The sequence below is a fragment of the Chiloscyllium plagiosum genome, chromosome 12, assembly GCF_004010195.1.
Source record: "Chiloscyllium plagiosum isolate BGI_BamShark_2017 chromosome 12, ASM401019v2, whole genome shotgun sequence".
NCBI classification, from domain to species: domain Eukaryota; kingdom Metazoa; phylum Chordata; class Chondrichthyes; order Orectolobiformes; family Hemiscylliidae; genus Chiloscyllium; species Chiloscyllium plagiosum.
In genome coordinates, this window is record NC_057721.1 from 28,812,735 (window position 1) to 28,836,494 (window position 23,760).

A 23,760-nucleotide genomic window follows, 5' to 3' on the forward strand; every position below is an offset into this window, starting at 1 on the left:
GTATTTTGAAATGCCAATCATCTTTATACACAAGGAATACCTTCAGTGTTGACATGATCCAACTCCAAACATCTATGGTGAAGAGACAAAAAGAACAGCTCTTTTGTGAATTGGAAGGCTTAGACGAGTCCTTTTCCAAAATATGGAAGTTTTGGCTTGTAGTCAGTTTCACTTCCTTAACACATTTTGGCCAAGCTGAAGGTCAGTTGGGACCAAGTTTATTTGCATCAACAATTGTGCCTATGTATTCTGACAGATAATCCACTTTATAACTATCACTTCATGACATATGTTTTAATAGCTTAAAAATAGTGCAATAGTAATGCAAAGTAAGAAAGAAACTATCAGTACTTACAAATATGATTTTGTTTTGTTACTGACACATTACAAATCTAGTAGCATATGAACATCAAGAATATTTGTAATGGGAAATAAATACTTTTATTAGCCAAAACAAAAGAACACCACCCACCCACACCAACTGCGATTAACATCTTGTTGAGACATTTTGTTCTTTCAGCTGGTGAATACTATATAAATAAATCATTCAAAACACAGCACTTGTGAGCATGCAATTGACAGTCGAGCCGGTTGCAATCCAGACTGGGCTGACATATTCATTTCCTACAGAATGAGACTGAACAAATTCCAACTGATGTCCTTCTTCATGAGATCCCTGACAAAAAGTAGATCTTTGGCAATTATTCATCAAACCACAGAAAAGAATTGTGCATCTTTACTGTGGGGAAGGTGAAGAGACATGATCTGAGCCTATATCAGCTAGAATAGGAGGTAAATCTTGTCCTATTGGTTTTAACCTGATTTACACACTGTTCTCCACCCACAGTCCACCCAATCTCTCTTATCTATTACATCAAATCTCATTTCTTTTAGAAAATGCAACCTCATTGATCTGCTAGAAATTCTCTCGTGGGAATAACTTTCAACTGTGGCAGAGTGGAAAACTTGTAGTCGTGAACTGAACACTAGTTTACACATGCTCCCCAAATTTGCTTTTAGCTGATCAAACTGATATCCTGGTGGAGTGCAAAATAAGCAATCTGATACTCTCCTGCTAAAACCAATAGTCTCTAAATTTTTAATTTAAGGAAAATTATTTCAGAAAGGATCATTTTATTTTTGAACTGTTAATAGCAACAGTCTTGAATGATGCAAATCAAAAGCTTCCTCCAAGCTATCAAGTAGGCCTGACCAATTTTACTCTGGGCAATTTCACCCTTGAACTTTCACCCATTGGAAAGTGGATTGTCATTGAATAAACCAATTACTAAGAATCCTTTTGCAACTTTCAGTGAAAATAAATTCAGAACCGCAATCTAGACCAGATTTTGCACTAGTTCCAAAAAAAGTGAAATCCATCCTGATTCACATTTCTTTAGATTTCTCATGTCTTAAGATTTCCTATTTCCTAATAGTGGAAGATGTGTGGAGTCCTTATATTTTTGCAAATTTACTGTTAATTTTGAACAATGGGAGTCAAATTTAAGCAGATTTTAACAGGATTAAAAGCAAACCCTCAGTTGACCAGAAAAATAAAGCTGTTTAAAATTGTATGAAATTCCCAACACCTTTTTGTATATTAAAATAACTCAGACGTTCCTACATACCTTTGACAAATAATGCTGACCATTTTAAAAAGCTTGATTTCAAGCGCTGCTCTATAGAATCATTGTTCAGCTGCAGAGGTTCCTTCAGCACTCAGCAGTTGAGTATTTTAATAAAATATTATAGAACTATAGAGGCTAAAACATCCATGTAACACTTTTTAGAAAAAAGGCTAGTACAGTCTAAAGTGCAAAACCGCATTTGAATTACAAGCTTTTTCCATTAACCTTGTACGTGTTCCACATCTTACTAAAGAAGCTTCAATAATCAATAGAAGAATTATGTACTCGCCACATGTTCTTGATGGTTCCAAGGTTATAAACATATATAGCTTAGTTTATATGGTGTACACAGAACACTGGTCTTCAAGGTTGAGATTAGAGCAGGACTACCGGTTGGCTTTGTACTTGGAAGCATCCCTTGGTTCACTGCTAGGATTGCTCCAATCATCTGCTTCTGGAGTGGTCTGGTAATGCCGCCAAGCTGATTTGTTAAAAACAGGAAGTCGCTCAAATGACTCACTTGACAAAGCCTATAAGAACAGAAAAATATTTGAAGAATAAATGTGTAAGTAGACAACAATGCAGTACATTTTTAAAGAAGAAATTAGCCTTCGGTCAGTGATTGCACTCTCACATGATACAAAAATTTGAAAACCAAAAACAGGCCATTTAGCCCCTTGGGCCTCTGCCAACCTGCAGTTAAATAATGGTAGATCTGCTGTTTAATTTCATATGTGCAACCTCACCCATCTAGCTTGCAAAGACAACTAAACATCAACCCTTTCAAGTGTTCTCAAATTCTATTCAGGAATTCTAAAAATTAATTTTATTACTTTTTTACATGTTTTAAGAGCTTAATCTTTTGCTTTAACATTGTCGCTTACCACTTTACTTATCCTTGCTTCTTTTGTGGCAAGTAAAGCTCATTCAGGATAATAAACTTGTCCTAAATTCCATTAAATGCCTTTTGATCACACAACTATTTTATCCATCAGCAGATTTATCCAATTTACTGTGGATTTATTGTCTCATTCTATTGAAATCCATTTTATTTAAATCTAGAATCATAGTTTCTCTTTCAAATATTATGTTCAACTTCATCATATTTTGAAGTTCATTCATCGCTCTTGGGGTGTACCCTTGCATCCTAATAGTGCAGAAGCATGTGGCAAGGGCTGTCGTAATGTAAATTTCATTTAAAAATGAGTGTTGAAGTCGATCCTCCTACCTCTAGCTGTTCATCGACAGACTCCTTACTTACAATAAGAATTCTGAAGAATGGAAAGCAGCAAGCAGGGGCACTTCTTAAAAAAAAAAAATGGATTGTAAAATCCCAGACTTGGCACTTCTGCACTAATGGCATTCTCACTTGTGTAGCCTCAGAACACGGGCATCAGATTTGTATCTTGAACAGTAAAGCAAATTCAGTACAGGGAAGCAGTGAAAGAATGAGTCAGGTAGAAGGAAGTAGAGCGACAACGCAGGTCAGGGAGGACACAAATTGGAAGGTTGCTTGACTTGTGGGGAGAAGAGGTTATAAGAGGGAAGGTCAAGCATGAGTAGAGACAAAGTCAGAGGGTGGTGGGGGATGGTTGAAGTTAGTCATCTCAAGTTGAAGGGTTATGGGTCCGGGGAAATTGGCAATAGGTGGACGGTACAAGGTCACAAAACTGGGGCTTGGCTTTGGGTGGGGTTGGAAAGATTGGTAAGTCAGCTGTCTCAAGTCAAAGTACCGGGGGCTAAGTAGCGGGTGGATGAAGTAAATTGCCTGAAATCAGAGGGTTGGGAGTGGTGATAGGTGAGTGGTGACAGGCACAAGTCAATGTGATCAAAGCATGCAAGACAATGGAGGTCACAAGACAGAGGCTTAATGAAGAGGGGTGGAGGAAGAGGCTTAAGTCTGAGGGTCAGGGAAAGGAAGAATTACAGTCACTTGGAGAGTGAGGGAGCAAGATGCTGAGGAAGCAGTATGTGTGGCAATCAGGAGGCACTTCAAATAGAGTAGAAATTCATTCATTGTTAACAATTCTCTGTTACTGCTTTAGGAATGAAACAGGACACCAAATTAAATTTGGTGTCAATGGCAGGAAAGTTGCTGTGTATTAATGAATATGATTTGATTCAAAGAAAATACAGTAATCAAAAACAAATTTTATTTCCTTTCAATATTCCTCCTCTCCCAAGTTGCTCCTTGTCATAGAGTCTTAGAGATGTATAGCATGGAAACAGACCCTTCAGCCCAACCTGTCCATGCTGACCAGATAGCCCAACCCAATCTAGTCCAACCTGCCAGCACCCGGCCCATATCCCTCCAAACCGGCCCATATCCCTCCAAACCCTTCCTATTCATATACTCATCCAAATACCTCTTAAATGTTGCAAATGTACCATCCTCCACCGCTTCCTCTGGCAGCTCATTCCATGCACGTACTACCCTCTGCATGAAAACATTGCCCCTTAGGTCTCTTTTATATCTTTCCCCTCTCACCCGAAACCTATGCCCTCTAGTTCTGGACTCCCCGACCCCAAGTAAAAGACTGCCTATTTATTCTGTCCACACCCCTCATAATTTTGTAAACCTCTATAAGGTCACCCCACAGCCTCCGACGCTCCAGGGAAAACAGCCCCAGCCTGTTCAGCCTCTCCCTGTAGCTCAGATCCTCCAACCATGGTAACATCCTTCTAAATCCTTTCTGAACCCTTTCAAGTTTCACAACATCTTTCCGATAGGAAGGAGACCAGAAATGCACGCAATATTCCAACAGTGGCCTAACCAATGTCCTGTACAGCCGCAACATGACCTCCCAACTCCTGTACTCAATACTCTGACCAATAAAGGAAAGCATACCAAACACCTTTTTCACTATCCTATCTACCTGCGACTTCACCTGCAGCTATGAACCTGCACTCCAAGATCTCTTTGTTCAGCAACACTCCCTAGGACCTGGCCATTAAGTGTAGAAGTCCTGCTAAGATTTGTTTTCCCAAAATGCAGCACCTCGCATTTACCCGAATTAAACTCCATCTGCCACTTCTCAGCCCATTGGCCCATCTGTCCAGATCCTGTTGCAATCTGATGTAACCCTCTTCGCTGTCCACTACACCTCCAATTTTGGTGTCATCTGCAAACTTACTAATTATACCTCTTATGCTCGCATCCAAATGTATTTTGTTAAATGCACTGACTCCATCAAAACACGGTTCCATAGACAGGAACTGTCCAGAATGGGAAAGGCAAATATAAATTTCTTACAAGAATAAAGTTTGTAAAACTCCAGGCTGAACAACTCAAAGAACTTGGTGCAAGCATTCTGAATATAGAAAATACTGGTCACATCCCATATCTAAATTCTTTGTCATGATTGTATAATTAAGGTGAAGCATCCACAGGTGGAACACTCTGGATAATTACCCAAATAAAGTGATGTTTTAGGACCAGACCTGGTGTGGCTCCCTTTGTCTATCACAGACTGGTCAGCACTGCTGACAAGACGATGGCACAGAGTTCGCAACCCGCCAAGGGTCGACCTTTGCTGCGATGGACAGTAAAACTTGCCTGCCCCCGGGCGTTTGGAGTGGACTCAGCAAACTGAGATTTTTAATCGGAAGTATCCTCCTAGCGGCGTAGGTATCGTCTAACTGGGGGTGGGGGGGGGGGGTTTGCAGGGACCACAGCTACTGGGCCTGCTCCTGCTGGCCCTGAAACGCCCCGTGAGACGAGGTGAAACAGAACGGGCGTACCCCCATCCGATAATGATCCTTCTGCAGATTCACCCAAGGAAACCTTGTTACAACTTTATGTGTCAGACTGGCCGAGCGGTCTCAGGTGCTGATTTAAGTTGCAGTTTGTCTTTGAACTGACGGTTTGAGTCTCACTCCTGATTGTGCGGTTTAATTTCAGGATTTGGGGTTTGTCCTCATTTCCCTGAAAACTGTTTGAATGATAGGGTTTGGGGCCTGGCTTTGCCATTTCTCTCTCTTGTAAAATTGCTGTTTCTCTGTATTAATGTCAATTGCTTTGTAAACTGTGTATTGTTTAATAAAATATAAAGTTCTTGTGGTGCAGTCATGTTGTCCTTGCTCTGGCACGGAAAGTCCAGCTTTACATCTGGAGATATAACATCAAAGTCCAAATGTTGATTGAAAGTTAAAAATAATGTCGAGACACACTTTAAGGATCTAGATGAGCAGGGGAAGAGTCTCTAGTCTGGGTCAGAAGGTCTGATTTAAATTCCCACCTCAGGATGTGATGGCCACGTAGGTGTATCATAACACGTCCAAACAAGTTGATTAAATAGACATTCATTGACACTAATGATGGATTGCAGAGTTAGCAGCAATAGATTGGTAAAGATTGATTTTGTGAATAACTTTAAAACTAAGCAACGATGGACTTCTGGTGTCCTTCATCAACTGATTTAAAAAAAAATGAAAAAATTACTGGCGTTGTAAGATACCTTCAGATAGATGACTGCATCCGTGCCTACTCCTTCCATGGAGTACAATTTGAGATCCCCTTGAAAATAACGAGCATATAGGCGGGAGATTGGCAAGCCATATCCAAATCCAGCCTGCAGGCAGAAGTGTTAAAAGCAACTTTACAGAACAGCAGCACCATAGAAGCGTCAAACTTAAATTAGACAAAGATGACATACCTGGACAAAATAACAAAACGATTTTAGAGAATGATGTATGCATGAATTACATGAAAATGTTTTTAAGATAAATTTTAAAATATCACCACTTATTATAACTGGTTGAAGTTTTAAATTGGAGAAAGGCCAACTTTGACGGTATTAGGCAAGAACTTTCAAAAGCTGATTGGGGGGGCAGATGTTCGCAGGTAAAGGGATGGCTGGAAAATGGGAAGCCTTCAGAAATGAGGTAATGAGAGTCCAGAGACATTATATTTCTGTTAGGGTGAAAGGAAAGGCTGGTAAGTATAGAGGATGCTGGATGACTAATGAAATTGAGGTTTTAGTTAAGAAAAAGGAAGCATGTGTCAGGTGTAGAAAGGATAGATCGAATGAATCCTTAGAATACATAAAGGCAGTAGGAGTATACTTAAGAGAGAAATCAGGAGGGCAAAAAGGGGACATGAGATAGCTTTGGAAAATAGAATTAAGGAGAATTCAAAGGGACTTTACAAATACATTAAGGACAAAAGGGTAATTAGGGAGAGAAAAGGGCCCCTCAAAGATCAGCAAGGCAGCCGTTGTGTGGGGCCGCAGGAGATGGGGGAGACACTAAATAAGTATTTTGCATCAGTGTTTACTGTGGAAAAAGTCATGGAAGATATAGAATGTAGGGAAATAGATGGTGACATCTTGAAAAATGTCCATATTACAGAGGAGGAAGTGCTGGGTGTCTTGAAATGGATAATTCCCCAGGACCTGATCATGTGTAACCTAGAACTCTTTGGGACGCGAGGGAAGTGATTGCTGGGCCTCTTGCTGAGATATTTGTATCACCGATAGTGACAGGTGAGGTGCCAGAAGACTGGAGGTTGACTAATGTGGTACCACTATTCAAGAAAAGTGGTAAGGACAAGCCAGGGAACTATAGACCTGTGAGCAAGTGGTGCTTAATTTGTTGGAGAGAATCCTGAGGGACAGGATGTACAAGTATTTGGAAAGACAAGGACCAATTACGGATAGTCAACATGGCTTTGTGCGTGGGATATCATGTTTCACGTGAGTTTTTTTGAAGTAGTAACAAAGAGGATTGATGAGGGCAGAGTGGTGGATGTGATCTAAATGGACTTCAGTAAGGCATGCAACAAGATTCCCTGTGGGACACTGGTTAGCAAGGTTAGATCTCATGGAGTACAGGGAGAACTAGCCATTTTGATACAGAACTGGTTCAAAGGTGGAAGACAGAGAGTGGAAGACAGAGGGTGGTGGTGGAGGGTGGTTTTTCAGACTGGAGGCCTGTGACTAGTGGAGTGCCACAAGCATTGGTGCTGGGTCCACTACTTTTTGTCATTTACATAAATGATTTGGATGTGACCTTAACATCTATAGTTAGTGAGTTTGCAGATGACACCAAAATTGGTGATGTACTGGACAGCAAAGAAGGTTACCTCTGATTACAACGGGATCTTGATCAGATAAGCCAATGGGCTGAGAAGTGGGAGATGGAGTTTAATTTAGATAAATGCAAGGTGTTGCATTTTGGGAAAGAAAATCTTAGCAGGACATGTACATTTAGTGGTAAGGTTCTCGGGACTGCTGCTGAACAAAGAGACCTTGGAGTACAGGTTCATAGCTCCTTGAAAGTAGAATCGCAGGTAGATAGGATAGTGAAGACTATGTTTGGTATGCTTTCCTTTAACGGTCAGAGTATTGAGTACAGGTGTTGGGAGGTTATGTTGCGACTGTACAGGACATGGGTTAGGCCACTGTTGGAATATTGCATGCAATTTTGGTTTCCTCCCTATCGGAAGGATGTTGTGAAACTTGAAAGGGTTCAGAAAACATTTACAAGGATGTTGCCAGGGTTGGAGGATTTGAACTATAGGAAAAGGTTGAATAGATTAGATTCCCTACAGTATGGAAACAGGCCTTTTGGCTCAACAAGTCCACACCAACTACTCTGAAGAGTACAGTAGGTCAGGCATAAGCCCTTCTTCATGAATCTCCTGTTCCCTGGATGCTGCCTGACCTGCTGCGCTTTTCCAGCAACACATTTTCAGCTCTGATCTCCAGCATCTGCAGACCTCACTTTCTACTCTGAAGAGTAACCTCCCCAGAATCATTCCACTAGATTTACCCCTGACTAATGTATCTAATCTACACATCCCTGAGCACTATGGGCAATTTAGCATGGCCAATTCACCTGACCCACACATCTTTGGATTGTAGGAGGAGACCGAAGCACCTGGAGGAAACCCACGCAGACACAGGGAGAACATTTAAACTCCACACAGTCAACAAAAGTTGGAATCGAACCAGAGTCCCTGGCGCTTTGAGGCAGCAGGGTTAACCACTGAGTCACCGTGCCACCCTGGGGACTAGGGTGGTTATCCCTGGAATGTCAGAGGCTGAGTGGTGACCTTACAGAGGTTTATAAAATTAAGAGGCACGTGGATAGGATAAATAGACAACTATTTTTTCCCTAGGGTGGTGGTGGGGGGGGCGGGGTCCAGAACTCGAGGGCATAGGTTTAGGGTGAGAGAGTAAAGATATAAAAGAGACCTAATGGGCAACGTTTTCATGCACAAGGTGGTACGTGTGTGGAATGGGCTGCCAGAGGAAGTGGTGGAGGCTAGTACAACTGTAGCATTTAAAAGGCATTTGAATGGGAATATGAATAGGAAGGGTTTGGAGGGATATGGGCCGGGTGCTGGCAGGTGGGACTAGATTGGGTTGGGATATCTGGTCAGCATGGACGAGTTGGACCGAAGGTCTTTTTCCGGGCTGTACATCTCTATGACTCTTAGTCCAATACATACTTCACTGTTACGCACAAAATACCCAAGACATGAATTGTTTCTGGAAGGTTAAACTTCTAGACAAAATCTTACAACTTTATCAACAAGTTAGTTTATTGCTGGTTACTAACTCTTTTAACACCGCTTTCCTGGATATGGAGAGGCAAGTGTTAAGAATTGAACAAGCCTGTAATGATAAATGATTTTGAAGAAAATGGCATGCCAAGATCAGCTTGAAAATTGTGGGAATCCACAGCATGGAACATGTAACCGGCCAGTGGCTCAAATATTCCAATGACATTGAAGCAGCACAGACTGGAATAGTGAGTTGGAACCACACAATTCCAGAGAAAGTAGACAATGGGAATTGCCTGGAAAATTGAAACGTTTGATAGACATTTCCTCTGCATCTGAAAAATCCTGAAAAGCCCAAAATCAGGAACTTTAGTGGGTTCTAATGCACTTAAGCTTGACCAGGAAAGGTTACAGAAATAAAAATCTACTCCAAGTCCTAGCTACCTATTAAACCAATCCCCCAAAACCAGCTTCCCTGACTACTTATATCTGCTATGTATCCCATCTGACACTGCCAGAACCAAACACTCACCCTTGATGTTCAGAACACACCACTAGCATGACCTCCCCAGACCCAAGATCGCCTTCTTTGCCTGATATCCCATGGAGCAGAGACACACTCCCTCTACCCCCTGACAATCCATTAAACGTTCCCTTCACACTCTTTGGACTTTACACAGTTCATCCTGATCAGAAACCCAGCCCCAGAACCGCCAACCAACAGGACAGTAAAACAGTACACATGCTCAACTTTTAAAACGATAGAAGTGGTGAGAAATTCCCAGCAGCATCTATAGGCAGAGAAATAGAGATTATGTCTCAGGCAGATATCCAGTCACCTGGGTGCTCCGGTTTCCTCCCACAGTCTAAAGATGTGTAGGTTAGGTGGATTGGCCACGCTAAATTGCCAAGCAGTCTTGGTGGATTAGTCATGGGAAATGCAGGGTTACAGGGATGGGGGGGGGGGGGGGAATGGGTCTGGGTGACATGCTTTTCGGGGGTTCTGTGTGGACTCAACAGGCCGCATGGCCTGCTTCCACACCGTAGGGATTTTATGGTTCTATGATTCATACTTACTCCACTATTCTAGATCATGCCTGATCAATTGCCTCAACGCTATTTTCCCAAGCTACCCCAATACCGCAATGTAGTATGTATAAATCTATTTAATCCCTGTCTGGAATATACTCAATGACCAAACTTCCACAAGTAGAGAGTTTGGAAGATTTACTACACTCAAGGGTGGAAATTCTGTGTGCGTCAGCATCATCTCCTTCACCATTTGATCTTGACCTTTTATCAGACCTTCTTTCTTTATTTTCCTCTCCAGTTCCTTGCACTGGGACTGCTCAAAGCCAATAACATGTAACACTGACCAGTTCTGAAGAAATGGTCATTGGTTCAAGATATTAATGGTTTCTCTCTCTACAGAAGAGAAATGATATTAGGTCTCAAAATGTAGCTACCAGTGAATCAACTGTAAATAAGAAGCTGAAGCTCTTCAGATTAAACAAATTTCTTCCATATGAAAACGTTTCAACAATACATACATGTTAGCAGAATGATAGAGGTGGTTTTCTGCCTTAACAGCAAGGAGAGATATTTAATTCCTGAGTGTGTTAGTTACTAATATGAATCCATTCCTGGAAATTGGTTACTTATAACAATCTAGCAAAGAATAAGGCCCTAGCTTAAGGTGCAATTAAACACCTGAAGTTTCTAGATACAACAGTTAAAAGGAAAGGTAATGTGAAGTAGCTTCAATTTACTTAACCAGCCATTCCTATGCATAGAAGCCAGGAGAAACCCTTGTTTTTGCCTCAAAATACTTTTGGATTTATGATCTCTAGCTGAACTGTTGTAATATTACTAAGCTTACCACTAAGTCCTCATAGAAACCTGTATTAAAGAGGTGCATGATGACAACTAGGAGGCATTCAATCTCATTATGGAACAAGCAGTTATTTTTCCATGGTATTATCCTCAAAACTTAGGACAGTCATTCTTTTAAAATGCATTACAAAGACACTTGAGCAGATTAAAGAATGAAATGATAGGCTCTCAAAGAGATAAATTATATCCAATTATATAAATAAATAGAATAGGAGGGAGGACTGAAACAGAAAGGTCTACAACCAGGCTTTTTGTTATGAAATTGATGGAAAGCTGAAAATGTTGATGTATTTGCAATCAGCAATGATGGTTTTAATTTAAATTCATGAATGGAGGGGAAGACACAGTGGCTCAGTGGTTAGCACGGTTGCCTCACAGTGCCGGGGACCTGAGTTCAATTCCACCCTTGAACAACTGTCAGTGTGGAGTTTGCACATTCTTCCTTTGTCTGCATGAGTTTCCTCCCACAGTCCAAAGGTGTGCAGGCTCAATGGATTGGCCATGCTAAATTGCCCGTAGTACCTCAGGGATGTGCAGGCCTGGTGGGTTTAGTCACAGGAAATACAGGGTGAAAGGAATAGGATAAGAGAGTGAGTTGCTTTTCGGAGAGCCAGTGTGGACTTGATGAGGAAAAACTGCCTGTTTCCACACTGTAGGGATTCTATGGATAACTATTGTTTAAGAAAATACTTCACCAACATTTTTTCCCATGTGACCCCATTTGGACATCAAATTTCATTCTGCCAGAGGAGGGGGGAAAGGAAGGTTTTCAAATATCAACGCTACCTTTATTTCTGTATACCAAATTGTACCATTGAAGCCAGAATTCTCTGAAACAAATCACTCAGAGCACACTCGGTTCAAGTGCTGCTCGGTGGAAACAGTTAATGCTCAGCAAAACGGGAAGGGCTTTTTGAAAGATTCCAATAGGTCATTCAGGACAGTTCTGGGGTCACTGAAGAGCTGAAGGAAACAAGTACATGAAGGAGAAGAGAAAGTAAACTGCATGTTAAGAATGCTTGTTAGCTGTACTGGAGGGAAGGCAACTACATGGATCCTCTTTAGAGAGCTGAAAGTGAAAATGAGCCTAAGTGAGCAGTGAACTTCATGAGAGGTCAAGTACAGAAGCTGTTTCTGTACTGTTAGTACTCAGGGCAAGTTTAGGAGCTCATCGGCAACTCAGAGTCAGAGAGATGTACAGCACGGAAACAGACCCTTCAGTCCAAGTTGTCCATGCCGACCAGATATCCCAACCCAATCTAGTCCAACCTGCCAGCACCTGGCCCATATCCCTCCAAACCCTTCCTATTCATATACCCAGCCAAATGCCTTTTAAACGTTGTAATTGTACCAGCCTCCACCACTTTCTCTGGCAGCTCATTCCATACACTTACCGCCCTCTGCGTGAAAAAGTTGCCCCTTAGGTCTCTCTTCTCATCTTTGCCCTCTCATCCTAAACCTATGCCCTCTAGTTCTGGACTCTTTCCCCCACCCCAGGAAAAAGGCTTTTCTATTTACCCTATCCTTGCCCTCAATTTTGTAAACCTCTATAAGGTCACCCCTCAGCTTCCGACGCTCCAGGGAAAACAGCCCAGCCTGTTCAGCCTCTCCCTTTAGCTCAAATCCTCCAACACTGGCAGAATCCTTGTAAATCTTTTCTGAACCCTTTCAAGTATCACAACGTCTTTCCGATAGAAAGGAGACCAGAATTGCATGCGAAATTCCAAGTGGTCTAATCAATATCCTGTACAGCCGCAATATGGCCTCTCAACTCCTGTACTCAATACTCTGACCAATAAAGGAAAGCATATCAAACGCCTTCTTCACTATCCTATCTACCTTAGACTCCACCTCAAGGAGTTATGAACCTGCACTCCAAGGTCTCTTTGTTCAGCAACACTCCCTCGGAACTTACCATTAAGTGTATAAGTCCTGCTAATATTTGCTTTCCCAAAATGCAGCACCTCGCATTTATCTGAATTAAACTGCATCTGCCTCTTCTCAGCCCATTGACCCACTTGATCAAAATTCTGTTGTAATCGGAGGTAACCTTCTTTGCTGTCCACTACATCTCCAATTTTGATGTCATCTGCAAACTTACTAACTATACCTCGTATGTTTATATAAATGATGAAAAGTACTGGACCTACCACTGATCCTTGTGGCACTCCACTGGTCACAGGCCTCCAGTCTGAAAAACAACCCTCCACTACCACCCTCTGTCTTCTACCTTTGAAGAAGTTCTGTATCCAAATGGCTAGTTCTCCCTGAATTCCATGAGATCTAACCTTGCTAACCAGTCTCCCATAGGGAACCTTTTCGAACGCCTTACTGAAGTCCGTATAGATCACATCTACCGCTCTGCCCTCATTAATCCTCTTTGTCGCTTCTTCAAAAAACTCAATCAAGTTTGTGAGACATGATTGCCAGTGCTCAAAGACATGTTGACTGTCCCTAATCAGTCCTTGCCTTTCCAAACACATGTACATCCTGCCCCTCAGGATTCCCTCCAACAACTTGCCCACCACCGACGTCAGGTTCACTGGTCAATAGATCCCTGGCTTGTCCTTATCACCTTTCTGAAACAGTGGCACCATGTTAGCCAACCTCCAGTCTTCCGGCACCTCATGTGTGACTATCGATGATACAAATATTTCAGCAAGAGGCCCAGCCCTCACTTCCCTCAGAGTTCTAGAGAACACCTAATCAGGTATTGGGGATTTATCCACCTTTATGCATTTCAAGGCATTCAGCACTTGCTCCACTGTAATATGGAATTTTTCAAGATATTATCATCTATTTCCCTACATTCTATATTTTGCACGTCATTTTCTACAGTACTGATGCAATATACTCGTTTAGTATTTCCCCCATTTTTTGCAGCTCCACACAAAGGCTACCTTTCTGATCTTTGAGGAGCCCTATTCTCTCCGAGTTACCCTTTTGTCCCTAATGTATTTGCAAAAACCCTTTAGATTCTCCTTAACTCTGTTTGCCAAAGCTATCTCATGTCCCCTTTTTGCCCTCCTGATTTCCCTCTTAAATATACTCCTACCGCCTTTATACTCGAAGGATTCATCCGATCTACCCTGTGTATACCTGACATATGCTTCATTCATTTTCTTAACCAAACCCTCAATTTCTTTAGTCATCCAGCATTCCCTACACCTACTAGGAATATACTGCCTCTGGACTCTCGTAATCTCATTTCTGAAGGCATCCCATTTTCCTGCCATCTCTTTAACTGCAAACACCTGCCCCCAGTCAGCTTTTGAACATTCTTGCCTAATACCGTCAAAATTGGCCTTTCTACAATTTTGAACATTAACTTTTAGATCTGGTCTATCCTTTTCCATCACCATTTTAAAACTAATAGGATTATGATTGCTGGCCCCAAAGTGCTCCCCACTGACACTTCAGTCACCTGTTCTGCCTTATTTCCCAAGACTGGGTCAAGTTTTGCACCTTCTCTAGTAGGTACATCTGCATACTGAATCAGAAAACTTTCTTGTACACACAACAAATTAGACTCCATCTAAACCCTTAACACTATGGCAGTCCCAGACCATGCTTGGAAAGTTAAAATATTCTATCGTAACCACCTTATTATTCTTACAGATAACTGAAATCTCCTTACAAAGTTGTTTCTCAATTTCCCGCTGACTATTAGGGGTCTACAATACAATCCCAATAAGGTGATCATCCCTTTCTTATTTCTCAGTTCCACCCAAATAAGTTCCCTGGATGTATTTCCGGGAATATCCTCCATCAGTACTGCTGTAATGCTATCCCTTATCAAAAGCGCCATTCCCCCTCCTCTCTTGCCTCCCTTTCTATCCTTCCTGTAGCATTTGTATCATGGAACAATAAGCTGCCAGTCCTGCCCATCCTTGAGCCATATTTCTGTAATTGCTATGATATCCCAGTCCCATGTTCCTAACCATGCCCTGTGTTTATCTGCCTTCCCTGTTAGGCCCCTTGCATTGAAATAAATGCAGTTTAATTTACTAGTCCTACCTTGGCCCTGCCTGCCCTGCTCTTGGTCTCAACTGTACCAGGCTCAGATTGGTCTCTTTCCTCACTACATTAGGGACAAATTCCTGCCAGTTTATTAGTCCCCTTCCAATTTAGATGCAATCCATCCTTCTTGCACAGGTCACTTCTACCAAAATCTACATTCCAATGATCCAAAAATGTGAATCCTTCTCCCATGTGTGTGCTCCTCAGCAATGGATTCATTTGCTCTATCCTCCTATTCCTGTTCTCACTAGCTCGTAGCACTGGGAGTTATCCAGATATTACTACTCGAGGACCTCCTTTTTAAATTCCTGCCTAACTCTCTGTAATCTCCCTTGAGAATCTCAACCTTTTCCCTTTTTATGTCTTTGGAACCCGACGTACCCCTCATTGCATTAGATCCAGTGTTGATACCAGAAACTTGGCTGTTCATGCTATGTTTCCCTGAGAATCCATCACCCCCTACATTTTCCAAAACAACTTACTATTTTGAAATGGGGATAGCCACAGAAGACTCCTACTCTAACTGCCTACCTCTCTTACCTTTCCTGGAATTAACCCATCTATGTGACTGTATGTTGTGGTTCTGTTCGCCGAGCTGGGAATTTGTGTTATAGGACAAGCCAAATAGAGAACAGCCAGGGAATTCCGAGAGGCATGGCATTCACCTACAGATTCAGGTTCAATCAATAAGCACATCGACCTGGACCCAATATACAGGCCACTGCAGCGGACAGCTGGAACTGACAACCGGAAGCGGCAGATACAAATCACTATAAATGCCGGAGGAAACATCACAGAAGCGCTTCACAGGAGGCTCCCAAGCACTGAGGATATCACCTAGACAGGGGACGAAATGTCTGCAACACAAATTCCCAGCTCGGTGAACAGAACCAAAACAACGGGCACCCGAGCTACAAATCTTCTCACAAATGTGACTGTATCTGTGACTTTTCCCCCTTCCTCTCACTGCCATCCATCATATCTGCTTGCTGTTACAAATTCCTCATTGGCTTTAACTGTCTCTCCAACCGATCCATTGGATCTGATAGGATTCGCAACCAACGGCATTTATTGCAGATATAATCCGCAGTAACCCGTAAACTCTCCTCAAACTCCCACATCCAACAAGAAGAGCATATCTCTCTACTAAAGGCTATCTTTGCTCTTCACAATCTACAGACCCAGAAAATAGCACTGTCTTATTCTTCTAAAAAGCACTGCTCCAGGTTAAATTAAACTTAAAGTATAAGCCATAATTATTAAATCAAGAGAGACATCTAAAAAACAAAAATCAAGAAAGAACCCACTCTACTCACTACTGCAGACTTTCTGTCGGCCACCGTTAAAACTATTCACTTATCTGTTTCTGTGCTGTGACCTCTCCTAAACAGGTTCCTCCAAGATCAGTTGTGAATTTCACGGTTTGTTAGTTTCCCCAGACGCACTCTGATGTCCAGCGATACATGAATTCAAACAGCAAAGGCAGTAACTGTGCAGGTTCACTCTGGTGCCAGTTTCTTTCTCTCTCTCTCTCTCTCTCTCTCTTGCACTGACCTCACCATGTGCTTCCTTTGTCTGTACCTCTCCCTTTTAAAATTGCTGTTGTTTTGATTTTGTTTTCTCCAAAGTTCCAAAACAATGCAGCAGCATATAAAACAGTAATCGCTCCTGGAATTCGAGGAAATCACCTCCAACACCTAAAAAAACCTCAAACAAGGAGCAGCTGTTACAGCCAGAAATTTTTCCCGTCCTCCATCTTGGATTACCCAGAATCTAAGGCAGAAGGAAAGTCCTGGACATTAGGGTGGCTTATAAGAGAGATTTACAGAGAAATCCATGGTCTCTATCTTGATCACATTTGCTGTTTCATGTATAGATCTGAACATTGCAACATACCAAGGTTTACAACACTTTAATACTGCTTGTTAGAAATAGCTGTACATGCATTGTAGACTGTATTATTTCTAACTTGCATCATAATAAAGGAACATTGTTTGTTTCAAACCATGGAATCCTGTCATTATGTTTTCTTTTTCTATTACTAATAAATGTTTCCTTCTAACTCCAGGACTTATACCTGGGGCATGTTGAAAGTTGCAATTGAAATCACAACTTGAAATTTTTCAGGTAACCCGAAAATATATTTGGTACCTAACTGGCTGCCAATCTAAAAAATCAGGATGTAAAAAGATAGCATTCATTTTTCTTAATTTTGTCAGTCAGTCAGTCATTTCAAATAGCACCAAGGACCATCCCAAACATCAATTTGCAATTCATCCTGAAAAACTGACAACAGGCACAGAATTTCCACTGGCCAGATAGCTGTTATGCCAGGAGCTGCACCTATGGACTACTGGGGACCCAGTAGTGCATTTCAAAGGAATTGCCGGGGACAGAGAATTTTCAACCAAGCAATTCCTTTACAGCTGGAACCCTCAGAAAACATCCATTTATAACGGACACTTTAGAAAGATCAAAGTAGAAAAACAATTACTCATGAAAAATTGGACTATTACATACATAACTATTAAGTAACAGTAAACTGATCACAAACTTGTCTTACTCATGCCCAACTATACTTCTAGACTGTCACCTAGCCACCTCTTCCCCAGAGGAAGGAGAACTGAGGCAGAGAAATCTACAACCAGGCTTTTTTGATGGAAAGCTGAAAATATTGATGTCTTGACAGTCATCTATAATGGTTATGTTAAACATTTGAATGAATAGCTAATCTTTAAGAAAAGCCTTCAAAACCTTTTCTCCCCACTGTGACCCAATTTAGACACCAAATTGCATTCATCCAGAGGGAATGGGTAGGGAAGATTTGCAATTCTACATGCATTTCCTATACATCAAATTGTACCAGGGAAGGCAGAACACAACCTTCAAGGCACACCGAGTTCAAGAATTGTGAGGTGGAAACATCCAATTCCCAGGAAAAAGAAGGGTGTTTTTTAGAAACAAGATTTCCAATAGGTCACTCACAACAGTTCTGGGGTAACCAAAGAGCTGATTGAAAGTTTGCTGAAAGGCAACAAGTATATAACCCCACCACAGTGGAGCCAACCTCTCCCAAGCAGGACCCAACCTGACCTCCACACCCAATGGACCAAACATTTACACCACCCCCAAGTGACCCACCATTGTCCATGTCGACTCCCCACCAGCAGACACAACTAATGAGATTACCACTCCTTTAAATTTTAGACAGTAGATCATTGAAGTAACTTGGCGGAATAATTCAGAGGGTGCAACATCTACCTATAAAATATATCACTTGCATTGAAGGAGGCCTTGTTTGAGGATCATATTGAAGTGGGAGATGGCGCAGGGCAGGGTGACACTAGGATGGCTGCTAGAGCCATAAGTTGGCCACTTGACACACAAGATAACTGCTGGACCACAATATGGAGAGAGACAGCAGAGCAAACACAGACACTGCCTGGGGCCACCAGAATGCCAGCACAATGCACTCACAACTTAGTTGATTAGTTTAAGGCATGTGTGGGACAGAATACACAAGTAGTGTATAGTGCCAGCCAAAGTGTCTGGGTCCAGCCAACACCTTTGTATCAAACTGTTAGCATTTCTATCAAACTCAATACAATGTGCTAATAGCCAGGGTTGTCATGGATAAGATCCTGCAACCCATTGTGAAGAATAAGATTTCTCAATTCTTAGGAGTGTACAGTAAAATAGGGCAAAGTCAGCATGGTTTCATCAACAGGAGTTCATGCCTGACAAATCTGCTAGAATTCTTTGAGGAAATAATGAGCAGGTTAGACCAAAGACAGCCAATGGATGTTACCTATCTGGACTGACAAGGTGCCGCACAGGCAGCTACTGAGTGAGATAAGGGCCCATGGTGTCAGAGGCAAGGTGCTAGCTTGGCTTGGAGATTGGCTGTCTGGCAGAAAGCAAAGAGTGTAGATATAAGGGTCCTTTTCAGGGTGGCATCCGGTGACAAGTGGTGTTCCACAAAGGTCAGTGTTGGGACCACAACTTTTCACTTCATAGATTAATGATTTAGATGAAGGAACTGAGTGAATTCTGGCTAACTTTGCAGATAACACAAAGATAGGTAAAGGGACAGACAGCATTTAGGTGGTGGAGAGGTTGCAGAAGGATTTGGACAGATTAGGAGAGTTGGCAAAGTAGCAGCAGATGGAGTACAACTTGGGAAAGTGTGAGGTCATGCACTTTGGTTGGGAGAATAGAGGCATGGACTATTTTCTAAATAGGTAGAAAACGCCGGTCCAAAGAGACTTGGGAGCTCTAGTCCAGGATTCCTTCAAGATAAACTTGCAGGATGAGTCAGCAGTTAGGCAGGCAAATGCAATGATGGTATTTATTTTGAAAGGACTTGAATATTAAAACAGGGATGTACTTCTGAGGCCCTATAAGGCTCTTGTCACCCACATTTTGAGTATTGCGTAGAGTCTTGGGCCCAATATCTCAGAAGGTTTATGAGAATGGTCCAAGGAATGAAAAGTTTAACATAAAAGGAACATTTGAGGACTCTGGGTTAATACTTGATGGAGTTTAGCAGGAGAGAAAGTCTAATTGAAATATACAGATTAGTGAATGGCCTGAACAGAGTAGATGTTGGGAAGATGTTTCTTTTGGTAGGAAAGACTAGGACCCAAGCCTTTAAGTACAGGAAAGTCGTTTTAGAACAGAGAATGATGAATCTATGAAATTCATTGCCACAAGGGGCTATGGAGGCGAGGTCATTGAGTATATTTAAGACTGGCGATAGTTAGATTCTTGAGTATCAAAGGGATGAAAGGTTACAGGAAGAAAACAGAAGAATGGGGCTGATCGAATGGTGGAGCAGACTCGATGGGCTGAATGGACTAATTTCTGCTCCTATGTCTTATGGGGTTGAGTGTTTTATATTACAAAAATATCAATACTTATTTCTCCATTAACTATTTTCTTTTCTGCATTAGGGATACTGATATTTTCTGTTTATATGTGTAAGGAAATAATAGGCAAAATATAATGGAGGAAACCACTTGACCACAGTTCTGTTAGTTCCATGACAGATGATATTTCAAATACCTTTAAACACAAGAAATTAACATTCTGGCATTTTACCTGTAAATTAGCAAATATCCAAAAAGTACTATTCATGACTTGTTGCTTTGGTCCAATTTCCAAAATAATTACAATCAACTTTGGAATACATAGAAAAAGTCATCAAGAAAAAGAATGCTAATCCATAATTTTGAGCAGTTTATGTCTTAAGAATAAATACTTTCGCAGAATGTTTTAATACTACAGTTCTTTGTCGTCAGTGGATAATACAATATGCACTTACCAAAGGAGCAGCCTGTGATGGGTGTAAGCTGGGACTAGGTGCAGTTGAATACATATAATTAAACAGACGGTCAATTTTCCGAAGAGGAACACCGCCGCCTTTATCAGAGATCTACACAAGTTACAAGATAAATTATTAAAGGGAAAGCTAAAACAAAACAGCTACCTTCCCCAATAGATTCTATGCATGCCATGAAATGTTGAAGAAAAATTGACCATTTCTTGTATATAATCTAACTTTATTATTCAATTGAATTTCCAACTGTGAAGGTTAAGAATAGTTTTTCCACTAGAAAATTATCTTTTTAAGTGGACTTAAATGTGCGTCCAAGAAAATTTCACAAAACTGTACCCTCAAGACAATTGCAAAAAACTACAGATGTTTGAAATGTGAGACAAGAAAAGAAAAATGTTGGAAAGTCTCAACAGGTGACTCTGCATCTGCACAGCGAGAAAATAGGTCACTTAGATTCAGATTTTAGTATGAAAGAAATTAAACTGACGGAGATGCATCAATGGTTACTCTCAGGAGATGTATCAAGAATTAATAACAAAATACAGTTACTGAGCAAACTGTATGTTTACAATTCGCCAGTTTTATTTTAGCTCTACCCACTACTCTTTGAAATAGTAAACCATTTGAAAAGCAAAATTTATTCACAAACAGGACTGAAAAATTTACACGAAGGCAGAACCACAATTAGCCTTATATATGACTAACAGTGCAGAATTAATTAGAATTGCTTCACCCTTTTTCCGTTCTCTCCAGTCTATCACATGTCATCATAAAATAAAAGAACACTACAAAGAAAATGCACGATTCTGGAAATGCTGCTTTTGGATTTTTGGAATGCACTTGCAGCAATCAAATTGAAGGCAATGATAATCCCATTTAATGCAGAAAATTTATCATTTGCACAAATTTACATAAATCAAGGTGACACACTTCAATTACCAGAGCCCAGATAAGACTGATCTCTTTAATTATAATCTCCCCAAAACTGTCAACTTTAAAACTTGCTGAACAATTAACAACAAATCTGCACTGAAATGTAAACTGACAGTCCAAGTGCAGAATGTTGCATCAGTTCACTTTGACTATAAGAATGCCTTGGTAATCTAGACTTGCTGTCAAGTTATTATTATCTTCAAAATAGTGCTCAGTAAAGATAAATAACCCTTTAGCACTTTCCATCAATGTGGCATCACTTTTTAGTTAAGTATACTTTTTTCAGAAAATTAAGAACAAATGCAGCTATATATTCAACATAATATAGAAAATAAAAAAGTTTTAAAATTGCTGTACTTGCCTTAATAGACAAATCTTCCTTTCCCAATGTCACCAAAGTTTTGATAGGCGGGTAACCTTCTTTTCTGCCTTCATGAAGTTCCACAGTAGCTCGCATTGAATTCTGTGGTAAATAGAAATCCTATATATTAATCTGATATTGTCAAGGATAAATTAATTGATCCTGCATTTTCAGGAAGTCTAAATGGTGTGCAAGCTGCAGAGGAAGACTTAATTCGCCAAGTTTTTCTAATTTACTTTTTCATTGAATTGCTTTGAAGGCCAGGGTTGCATCTGGCATTTCCAAAGAATGGTCAGTGGACTTGGAACATTAACTCTATTTCTCTTTCCACAGATGCTGCCAGACTTGAGTTTCTCAGTAATGTGTTTCTTTCAGATCTCCAGCATTCACAGATCTTGGTTTTATATGATTACTTTAAAAACACAACTATGAAGTGCAAAGTATATTCACAAGTTAAAAAATAGATACTGAGATGGGAGACAATAAAAATGCCAATAAGCAAAATAATGAACTTATTTCCCACAAAACTGTAAATAATTCATCAGTCTGTATTAGCCACATTTGCATTATGTTGAGTTATTCATGGCCTGCCTGGCAGGATTGAACAGTAGAAGCCCCCATCAAGATGTGAAAACATGTAGGTGAGAAGCGTTGTTACTCTGCAGCAAACTGAACAGGGAAACTTTTGCCAGTCTCAAAACAAGAACAGTTTCTGGATGTAGGTTTGCTTGCCGAGCTGAAAAGGTTCATTTCCTGATGTTTCATTAACTTACTAGGTAAATCTTCGGTGGACTTTATGCAAAGCAATGCTGAAACTTACTGATTTATATTTATATAGATTTGGGTTGGTGCTGTCATTTCCTTTGGTGATGTTATTTCCTGTGGTGAAGTCACTTCCTGTTCCTTTTCTCAGGGGTGGTAGATGGGGTCTAACTCGATGTGTTTGTTGATAAGAGTTCTGGTTGGAATGCCATGCAGATATCAACATTTACCAACAAGTAGCAATAGACCCGACCCCACAACTAGAGAACCGAATCACAGCCTTACTCAAAACACTTCAGAAATCTGGACAAATAAATAAGACCGACTTCCAAAAAATGAAACCAGATGGATCCAACACACCATGCTTCTATGGATTACCCAAAATTCACAAACCAGGAGCCCCCCTCAGACCTATAGTCTCACTACCTAGAACACCAACTTACAGATTGGCCAAGGTGCTACATGAAAGACTAAAACATTTAGTAGAAGGCTCACGCCACTCCACCCAAGAATTCCTGAAGACCATTAAAGACACTAAGATAGAAGAGGATGAAATAAGGGTCTTCTTTGATGTAACAGCCCTGTTTACCTCAATCAACATTAACCTGGCCAAGGAAACACTGACTACACTATTAGAAGACCCAAAGACACAGACACAAAACACCACTAACTTCATCAACAAGGAGAATATCATCAAGCTAGTAGACCAATGCCTTACCACCCGCTTGACCTTCAACAACAAAACTTACAGACAAACCAATGGAACCCCATGGGATCTCAGATATCAGGGTTCTTAGCAAAGGCAGTAATGCAGAGACTTGAGCAAACAGCTCTGCCAACCATCCAACCCAAACTCTGGGTCCACTAAGTGGATGACAACTTTGTCATCACTAAACGAAACAAGTTGGAGGAAACCTTCAAGACCATCAATAATACCCTTACTGGCATAAAATTCACTAAGAAGAGGAGGAAAACAACAACAAACTGCCATTCCTGGATGTCACAGTAGAACGAACAGCCAATGGGGAACTTCAAACCAGCGTCTACAGAAAAACAACAGATACAGACCAAATATTGAACTACAGAAGCAATCATCCAAATACCCACAAACGAAGCTGCATCAGAACATTTCAACGAGCCAAACACACACTGCAGCACAAAGGAACTAAGCAGAGCAGAAGAAAATCACCTATACCGGTGTGTCCAAAAAGAATGGGTATCCAATGAACAGTCCGCCGATTTCTCAACAACAAACCCAAACAAGCAGACAAAACATGTCCAGAAACCCTAGCCACTCTCCCCTACATCAAAGACATCT

General features: G+C 41.0%; 1 protein-coding gene across 3 annotated transcripts in view; it reads right to left on the reverse strand.

Moving 5' to 3' along the window:
* Positions 1–422: 422 nt before the first annotated feature.
* The window catches only part of pdk3a (pyruvate dehydrogenase kinase, isozyme 3a), a 69,849-nt gene continuing 46,511 nt past the window's right edge, over positions 423–23,760 (reverse strand). For all 3 annotated transcript variants that reach the window (XM_043700759.1, XM_043700760.1, XM_043700761.1), the window contains exons 8-11: positions 21,681–21,782; positions 20,372–20,482; positions 6,086–6,199; positions 423–2,158 (exon numbers count right to left, since the gene is read on the reverse strand). In XM_043700759.1, coding sequence (XP_043556694.1) covers positions 2,015–2,158; positions 6,086–6,199; positions 20,372–20,482; positions 21,681–21,782 — 471 coding nt within the window. In that variant the 3' untranslated portion in view covers positions 423–2,014. The remainder of the gene's footprint in view (positions 2,159–6,085; positions 6,200–20,371; positions 20,483–21,680; positions 21,783–23,760) is intronic.